At 40.7% G+C, this 10,438-nt stretch overlaps 1 protein-coding gene across 2 annotated transcripts in view; it reads right to left on the reverse strand.

Moving 5' to 3' along the window:
• Positions 1–255: 255 nt before the first annotated feature.
• Positions 256–10,438, reverse strand: part of LOC105045440 (diacylglycerol kinase 1) — a 21,602-nt gene continuing 11,419 nt past the window's right edge. For both annotated transcript variants that reach the window (XM_010923718.4, XM_010923717.4), the window contains exons 10-13: positions 10,127–10,201; positions 1,547–1,634; positions 1,324–1,440; positions 256–988 (exon numbers count right to left, since the gene is read on the reverse strand). In XM_010923718.4, the coding sequence (XP_010922020.1) occupies positions 656–988; positions 1,324–1,440; positions 1,547–1,634; positions 10,127–10,201 (613 nt within the window). In that variant the 3' untranslated portion in view covers positions 256–655. The remainder of the gene's footprint in view (positions 989–1,323; positions 1,441–1,546; positions 1,635–10,126; positions 10,202–10,438) is intronic.

Below are 10,438 nucleotides of genomic sequence, written 5' to 3' on the forward strand. Positions count from 1 at the left end.
TAGATAAATGAGTTTTTTTAGTAGTTCTGATAAATATTGGTTTCTCTTAGCTAATACCTAATGTTACTTCCAATGTGGAATTTAATGCATTTCCTCATCTGCACTCCTATACAACTAGGCCCTTGGTTCAAGCCGAAAGGCATTGCCAATGTCTGCCATACATAGAACAAAATCAAACATCAGAATCTCTTTATGCTATTGCCAACTCTGTGTGTGTGTGTGTGTGTGTGAGAGAGAGAGAGAGAGAGAGATGCATAGGATAGTTTCAACAAATAGAGACAAACTCTAGAAGCTACAAGCTCAGATTTACTATTCTGTTGCTTTCACTGCTGGCGAACATGGTTACCTTCTGTGCCCACGAGGTCTCGACCGCCTCAGAGTTGCTATTCTATTGCTTTCACTTCTGGCTAATATGGTTACCTTCTGTGCCCATGGGGCCCACCCCCAGTTCTGCAGTTATTTAGGTGTAAGAAATTGTTTACTTGGACCCGCTCCGGTTCTTACAAAATTTTTATCAATCAATTATGCTACCATTAGTTTCAGATTGATAGCCCTCCACTGAAACTAATATGTCAGAACACAGAAAATGGGCAAAAAAATCAAAGCCATAAATTTATAATGAACATGTTTCAACACGAGCAGGTAGAGAAACTTATTAGCTGAGATGAGCAATGTCTATGTCCTCTGGAAATTTGAACGTCTCTGCAGCACCAAACTTCCTCCTCTCCCCTTCCAACTCCTCTTCAGAGTCTGCGTAGCTGTCTTCATCATCATGATGGTTGCTCACTGATGAAGGTGTTGAAGAGTCATGGATACTTTTGGATCTGCAGTGGTTAGCTGCAAGCATTTTAACCTGACCAAGATGGGAGATCTCCACAACAACAGTGTCATCATCCATTGGCAGAGGCTGCTTCCAGGGCTCCCCATCAATTCTCATGTATGTGTGGTCTGCTGCACCCTTGTGGAACTCGAAGCGAATTCGATGTGCCTATAAGCAGAAACAAGGAATTCAAGTTGTACATGAATCTTTCATCGAGTAATGCATGAGTTTGGCCACCATATCCTCTAGTGATAGGAAGTTTTCATAGTTCTATGAACCACATTAAAAAAGATGTGCAATTTATAAATTCCAACAGCTAGTTGTCATGAGAATAGATCGTTATTTTTGATGGAATAGAGCATAGATCATTATAGATACAATTATTTGTTCAGATGACAGACACCTGACAAGCAATTCTATAAATTTATGGATGAGATATGCTCTTATGGAAGGTGAATAATGATACAAATAAGATGGTTAGTTGAAACAGGAGATTTTCTTACCTGTGCAAGACGAGTTCCATGTCCACTGGGGGCAAGCAAAACAAGCCCATGCCAAGCATCTCGGAAGCCAACAACCTCAAGAAGGCCATCATCGACATATGGAGCTGTCAGATCCCTCTATAGAAGACCACAATCAAAGTTCAAGGGATGTATTTGATAAAATTCTGTCCTACAAAGAAACGCCTGATTATAATGAGGTGCAAGAATGGGAAAGCAAACTAACATCTCGTGCTCTCCTCTGATTTGGAGTTCCCCAAGGATTTAATCCTCCAGAAAAGCTTGGTAAGTTAAGACAAACAATTGATCTGATGCTGCAAAAAATTAAGCAGTTTAGTTAGTTGGATGATCCCTTAATGTTGCAAAATAATCTGAGGCCGAACATAATTACAAATGAGCAGTATATCTTGGGGAGAAATGAAGAATCTTTCAGTAGGAACCCAATCAATGTGGTGCATAGAGTCTAAGACCACTTTTCAATCATCCTCCCATCTCAAAACTACAGACATGGCTGGTCTTAAGAAACATCTAACAGCCTAAAAGTCAACCAAATTAAGCCTGTATTCAAAGGAGGTCTTATTCCTTGGAAGTGCTTCAAGCAACAAGAATTTGGTACACTCACAAATCCATCAATAGGAGCTAGCTAAGCTACTAATTCTAAAGGTTTATTAATTGTATTAAGTAGACAATGACCCATTACAAGGCATAACAAGATTACAGAATATCCGATCAAATTCTCTGGTGAAAATGAAACACAAAAAGATGAGACCTGCTAGAACGTACAATATGTTGTTCCATTAAGAGAATATTGACTTTAAATTAACACCGATTCATTCAAATCTTTTCAGACAATCACATATCCATTGGTTAAAAAAAAAAAAAGAAAAGAAAAAATCAACATAGCAGAATGAAACAAAATTAATATACAAGGAGATTGTCTGCAGAGAGTATGTTGTTAAGTGAAAGAAAGGGGAAAAATATGCACATTATAATCTATCTAATATATAATTAGACCACTTGGAGTAGGACATGCAAAACCAGACATTAGTATGTCTCCACAAAAGAGATGCTTTATATCTTCTTCTGGAGGATCCCACTAAGAGAGAGGGACCAATAAGTCTCCACAAAGGAGATCCTTTGTATCTTCTACTAGAGGATCCCACTAAGAGAGAAGGGAGCAGCACTGATAGATAGATAGATAGATAGATAGTTGTCTGTGGAGAATATGTTGTTAAGTGAAAGAAAGGGAAATGCACATTATAATTGTTGGCAGTATCTTCATCTTAGCCTCAAAGATCCATAGTTTGAAGAATTTTAATTTGAATTTTAAATTTTGAATATCGGAGAGATCCTAGGGATCTATTTGTTATTTCTTTCTATTTTTGTATGATCATGATTTATTTGTTATTTCTTTCTACCTTTATATGATCATGATCCATTTGTTATTTCTTTCTATCTTTATATGATCATGATTGTAAGTTTTAGTATATTTTCAATTATAAATATAGATGACCTCCTCACAAGATTGAGGTAGAAAAAGTTTCCACAATATTCTTTTTCCCATATATTCTTCTTTCCCACATGGTATCAGAACCTATCTCCATGGCATCCTCCTCCAACTCGATAACTATACCTACCACTTTGCCTTCAATTGTTATTCAACTTAGCAGGAATAATTTTATTACTTAGAAGGCACGTATTCAACCTCTCTTGACAACCAATCAACTGTGGGATCTTGTAAATGGCACGACCTCGCCTCCTTCTCCAACAATTGTCACAACTTCAGATGATAGAAGAACAGAAAAGTCAATCTCTAATCCGACTTATGAATCATGGCTTCTTTGTTGGGGTCAACACCACTCTGGCACTATCTAGCTCTGATATCAATTGTCAAAGTTCCGATACCACCTTATTGCAATAGAAAGAAAGAAAAGATAAAACGAGAACACAATCAAATACGTGAATTAGATCAAGGTCTACCTCCATGGAGCACGCAAGCTTCACTATGAGAAAGAAAATAAGTACAAAAGGAGATCTCACACTCTCAACTCTCATACACCAAACTCTCTTAACAAAAAGTACTCACTCTCACAAAAGCTCTCACAAAATCTCCTAAGGAGACCCTCTCACAAACCTGCCATGCCAGGATCCTCGACGCCCCTAGATGCTTCCTGTGATCTAAACCACTACATCATGCCTCAGCCTCTGCCTCTACTCTCACGGCCACTCCCATGGCCGTTCCAAGACACTCACGGCTGGTGTTGATGCCCTGCCGCAGCTGCTCACACCAAGTCGCTTATTCTTTGCTCCACATGCTCTCAGACCTCTCTTATAGGTCCAAATCCGCATCCAAATCAGAATTCTACCTTCAACAGGAGTCCAATTATCTTCTTATCCGTTGGATCTTCCCCACTCACGTCCTCTGCCGCACATCCAAATCAGGCCCGTTCGCATCCAGAACCGTTGGATCTTCCCTGCAGAGCTTTCTGGGCCGTTAAATCACGCACAACCCTTTGCGAGCCATGATTTTCCGCCTACCCCATCCCGCGCGGTCCACCATGGACCGCACCAAATACTGCGTGCAGGGTGCGTGCGTGTACTAGGCTGCACCCACCTAGGCCGCGCGTGCAGCATGGGCACGAGCGCATACTGGGCCGCACGCTCGCACCTGGGCCACGCTGCTGCGGGCCTTGCATGCCCGTGTGCCAGCTGATGGGCCCCGCTTGCCGCGTACTGTGAGCCCTACTAAAAACCACATCTCCAGGCTCCTCACAATGTAATCTTCGAGCTGGACTTCTCCGCATCTAGATTTTTACTGCTATGGATCGAATTCAAGGTACCAAAATCCCAACAATCTCCACCTCAACTCAATATTCAACCTCCATCTGACTCTGAGAGCTTCTGGATGATCTCACCCTCATGCATTGGGGCATACGCCTGCTACTCATGGATGGAGAAATATAAGAGTCAAACCAAACCTCTCGATCCCATCTATGTCCTGCATGACCTGAGACCTACTCAGGGTAGCCTCCTGACGACGTCACTTATCATCCTCTCGAGTCTCCCATCTCGTATTCGATCTATCTCTACCTGGAGCTCCACCTTGCACTGAGCTCTCACCGACATCCTCCATGATAGACAGCTTTTCCTTGCACAAGAGAGCATCGATCAACCCTTCGCGGTTGATCTCCACCTTGATTATGCTTGACTTCTTCATCTTCAATCTTGATCAACACCGCTGCAACCTGGACAGTCACGCGCTCTGATACCACCTGGCTCTGATATCAATTGTTAGGGTCAGCACCAGCCTAACACCATCTAGCTCTGATACCAATTGTCAAAGATCTAGTACCACCTTATTGCAACAAAAGAAAGAAGAGATAAAACGAGAACACAATCAAATATGTAGATTAGGCCCAGGTCTACCTCCACGGGGCACACAAGTTTCACTATAAGAAAAACAATAAGTACAAAAAAAGATCTCACACTCAACTTTTATACACCAATCTCTCTCAACAAGCACTCACCCTCACAAAAGCTCTCACAAAATCTTCTAAGGAGACCCTCTCACAGGCTTACCATGCCAGGATTCTCGATACCTCTGAATGCTTTCTGTGATCTAAGCCACTACATCATACCTTAGCCTCTGCCCCTGCTCTTACGGCCACTCCCACGGCCGTTCTTGAATACTCACGGCTGGTGTTGATGCTCCATCGCAGCTGCTTATGCCAAGCTGCTCTCAACTGGTCTGCCTGTTGCTTACGCCAAGCCGCTCTTCAGTCTCTACTGCAGCTGCTCATGTCAAGCCGCTTATTCTTTGCTCCACAACCTCTCAAACCTTTTTTATAGGCCCAAATCCACATCCAAATCAGAATTCTACCTTCAACAAGAGTCTAATTACCTTCCTGGCCATTGGATCTTCTCCGCTCGCATCTTTTGCCGCACAATCGCACTTCTGCCCACCAGATCAGGTTCGTTCGCATCCAGAACCGTTGGATCTTCTCTACAAAGCTTCCTGGGCCATTGGATTGTGCACAACCCTCCGTAAGCCATGATTTTCCACCCGTGCACCACTTCGATCCATGCCTTGCGGTGGACGACGCCATCCAGCACGATCCACCATAGACTGTGCCAAATACTACGCACAAGGTGCGCCCGCACTGGGCCAGCGCAGGCCTGGGCCTTGCATGCTCGTGGGCCAACCTACAGGCCCTGCTTGCCACGCGCTACAAGCCCTACTAAAAACCACGTGTTCAAGCTCCTCATGACGTGCTCTTCGAGTTGCGCTTCTCCGCATCCGAATTTTCACTGTCATGGGTCAAATTCAAGATGCCAAAATCCCAACACTCTTCATGATCAAACTACTATGGCGTGGCTTCTCAACAACATATCCGATGCGATGATGGTTCATGTCGTCAGATTGCCATATACACAAGATGTTTATCTTGCTCTCGAACAGCTTTATGCCATTTAGAGTGAAGCACGTTACAGTAATCTTATGATGGATTCCATGCTCTTAACAAGTGATCGCTCTCTATGGAGGATTATCTACAAGAGGCAAAGAGGATATCAGACAATCTGACTGCTATTAATAGACCGATGTCGTCTACTAATTTATGCCATCAAATCTTGCTCGACCTTGGTCCAAAGTACGAACACCTTGCCTCTACACTCCTTCCCTTGGGGATCGCTGCTAGTTTTGAAGAACTATATGGCATTTTTCTCCAACATGACATCTGATTGAAACTCCAAAGTTCTAGAATTCATGTGGCTATGGGTGGGATTCCACCCACTATAAATTATGTGCCAAAAAGACAGCCAATGAAGTCCACAACAGTCAACACATAATTTCTCTAATGATGGAGCATCTACCTTTTCTCCACATGGATCTTAGCACAAGAAGGGTCATGACTTGAGACCTCCAAATATTTTTAATGGATGAACTCAAAATAATGTACATTATCAAGTTTGTCATAAATATGGCCACACTGTCTTAAAATGTTACCATCACTTTGATCGATCGCATCAAGCGGAAGCTACTCCACAAGCAAATCTTGCTGCCGTGAATGATCCCACATGGTATACAAATACATGTGCCTCTCATCATATGACTCCATATTTGTCCAATCTTTATCTCGGTTCCGACTACAATGGTTTTGATCAAGTTATCATAGGATGGCTCAGGTTTGGCTATAAAAATCATTGGTCACTCTTGTTTACATACTTCTACTTGTCCTTTCCAACTTCATAATATTTTACATGTCCCTCAAATCACTAAAAATCTTTTATCTATATCTCAACTCATATGATAATTCCTGTTATTTTGAGTTTCATCCTGACTATTTTTGTGTAAAGCACCTCACCTCCACTCAAGCCCTCCTCAAGGGCACACTTAAAGATTGAGTTCACTATTGCTCACCTGAAAGTGTCACCAAAAAGGCTTTTGTTGCGTATGCTGCTTCAAACAGCGTTTCTCAATCTATGTGGCTTCAACACTTTGGGCATGCTTCTATGCCATTTGTTTCTAAAATTCTTAATAACTCAAGTTTGAATCTTTGTAATAATGATAAAGTTTCAATTTGCTCTACATGTTAATTAAGTAAGAGTCATTCTTTATCTTTTTCACATTCTCATTCCAGGTCTTCCTCTCCTCTTGAACTTGTGCATACTAATATTTGGGGGCCTTCTCCTGTTCTATCGCATTTTGGGTAGCCATACTATATACATTTTTTAGATGATTACAGTCGTTTCTGTTGGTATTATCCATTGAAAAATCATTCTGATCTTTATCATGTCTTCTGTATTTTTCGGTTGCATGTTAAAAATATCTTATAATGTAAAATTAAATTTCTCCAAACTGATTATGCTCATGAATTTCAATCACAACCCTTTCAACAGAATTGAATGATCATGAAATTGGTCATCACTTCTCATGCCCCCACACTTCCCAACAAAATGGGCTGCGGAACACAAACACCGCCATATTGTAGAAGTAGGCATTGCTCTCCTTGCACAATCTAATTTTCCTTCTAAATTTTGGGATACTGCCTTTAAAACAGCTAATTTCTTCATTAATCGTTTACTTTTTTCTATCTTCATTCCTATAATAAAAATAAATAAGAATATCGTTCTCTTTGATGTGTCTTTCTTGATTATCCTATAAGTTTCATGGGTATCGGTGCTACCATCCCTCTTCTAGATGCATTTTCATATCTCGAGATGTTATCTTCGATGAGACAATATTTCTTTATGCACAGAATTCTTCTAGTGACACTTCTGAGCAAACCAATAGCCCTCCTAAGACCTCTTTTTTACTATGGCTTTCATTCGAGCCTAATGATCCGTTAATATCAATCCATATCAATCCACCCGTATCTCCAATCTCGAGTCCTCAAACTCAACCCATTTCCTTACAAACATATGACAATAATCCAGCCATGACATGTGACCAATGTTCAAAAGCCACTAGTGAACCTACCGCTCCTGAACCAATGACTTCTTCTCACATCAGCGGTCATCATATAATCACACGATCCAAAGATGGCATGCTCAAGCCACGTCGCTTTAACACAAAACATCCCATAAAATTTGTGGCTTCCACTATCCCTATCGAGCCCACTTGCTTCACTCAAGCCCAACGTGACCCTCAATGGAGTGAAGCGATGGCAGATGAGTATAATGCCTGCTCTCTAATGGTACCTGACTTTTAGTTCCACCATCTTTATCACAACATGTTATTGGCTATAAATGGGTATTCAAAATCAAAAGGCAATCTGATGGCTCCATCGAGCGATATAAAGCCCATCTAGTTGCTAAGGGCTTTGATCAATAAGAGGTTGATTATGATGAGACGTTCAGCCAGCTATCAAGCCTATCATAATTTGTACTGTTCTTTCTCTCACCGTTTCTGAAGGTTGGCCCATTAGATAGTTGAATATCAAAAATACATTTCTCCATGGACATCTTACTAAGGATGTTTATATGAGACAACCTCCTAGTTTCATTGATCCAAACCATCCTACTTATGTTTGCAAGCTACAGTGTTCGCTTTATGGTCTTAAACAAGCACCACATGCTTGGTTTCAACGGTTGAGCTCTTACATACTTTTGGTTTTCATGGATCTAAGGCTGAGGTTTCACTCTCTATCAAGCGTACCAAAGAATACGTAGCACTACTACTTTATGTTGATATTATTCTTACCGATACTACTCCATTAGATGATCTTACTGCTTCTCTACAAACTGAATTCGCCAGGAAGGATCTAGACCCTCTTCACTACTTTTTAGGCATTGAGGCGAAGACCACTACTTCTGGACTTCATCTAACACAATCAAAATATATTTTTGATCTTCTCAGAACCAACATGGATGATTCTAAGCCGGTCTCGATACCTATATCTACAGAGTCCCAACTCTCTCATTCTGATAGTTCGCCATTTTCTGATCCGACTCAATATTGTAGTGTGGTGCTTCAATACCTTACTCTTACTCATCCTGACATTGCCTTTGCAGTCAACCAAGTATGTCAGTTTATGAGTAGGCCCTCTTCTACGCAATGGCATGCAGTCAAATGCATTCTTCACTACTTGAAATATACTATTGACTATGGTCTATATTTAACCAAGGATCCATCATCTTTTCTTCATGCCTATTCTGATGCTAATTGGACTGGTGATCCTGATGATCGACATTCTGTAAGTTGCTTCAATATTTTTTTTGGCCCTAATCTCATATCCTGGAGTGCTAAAAAGTAACGCACTGTAGCGCACTCAAGTACCACATTCGAATATAAAGGACTTGCCAATGCTACTACTAAACTAATTTGGAGTCCATCTTTATTGCAAGAATTGGGTATCTCACTCTCAACCCCCTACACTTTGGTGTGACAACTTATCTGCCATATATCTTACTGCCAATCCTGTGTTTCATACTCGGGCAAAGCATGTTAAAAATGATTTTCATTTTGTTCGAGAGCAAGTGGCTTGTCGTCAACTTCATATCCTGTTCAGCTCCTCCGACAACCAACTTGCTAATATATTCACCAAAGAGCTTGCCTCCCAACGCTTTCAACAATTGCAATCCAAGCTTTCGGTGGTACCCACCTCAGCTTGCGAGGGGGTGTTGGCAGTATCTTCATCTTAGCCTCAAGGATCCATAGTTTGAAGAATTTGAATTTTGAATATCGGAGAAATCCTAGGGATGTATTTGTTATTTCTTTCTATCTTTGTATGATCATGATATGTTTGTTATTTCTTTCTACTTTTGTATGATCATGATCCATTTGTTATTTCTTTTTATCTTTGTATGATCATGATTGTAATCTTTTACATATTTTCAATTATACATATAGATGACCTCATCACAAGATTGAGGTAGGAAAAGTTTTCATAATATTCCTTTTCCCGTATATTCTTCTTTCCCACAATAATCTATCTATTATATGATTAGACCACTTGGAGTAGCGCATTTGAAACAGGACACCAATAAGTCTCCACAAAGAATATATTGTTAAGCGAAAGAAAGGGGACAAAATATGCACATTATAATCTGTATTATATAATCAGACCACTTGGAGTAGGGCATGCAAAACCGAACATCAATAAGTCTCTAGGGCATGCAAAGTCTCCACAAAGGAGACTATAGATAGATAAGTCTCCAGGGCATGCAAAGTCTCCACAAAGAGAGAGAGAGAGAGAGAGAGAGACTGCATTCCCGCTCTATCCACAAATTGGCTAAATGATTATACCAGCAGAATATGGTTGTAACTTGGAAATGAATGAAGACAAATGTTCAGCAATCAGTTTACCTTTGCGGAATATGGAGTTCTTCCCACTGGCCTGGTCTTTTCATGAGCTTCACCTTTGCAAGCTGAGCTATGTTCCTGTATAAACATTAAAATTAAAACTGAAAAGACTGATGTATTTTATCAGTGGTATTGGAACCGAGTGAAGTTTAGAATGGAGATTTAAGCATGAAATGACAGAACTGCCTAGTCCCTACTATATGGGTGAGGTTCTGTTAGTCCTTTCTTGTCATCCTCCATGCAAGACCAGATGTTTATGTTGAGGACAGAAGTTTCATTCTAATAATTAAGCATGCAAGGATAATAGTACTTTGA

This window comes from Elaeis guineensis, chromosome 5 (genome assembly GCF_000442705.2).
Source record: "Elaeis guineensis isolate ETL-2024a chromosome 5, EG11, whole genome shotgun sequence".
Classification (NCBI taxonomy): Eukaryota; Viridiplantae; Streptophyta; class Magnoliopsida; order Arecales; family Arecaceae; genus Elaeis; species Elaeis guineensis.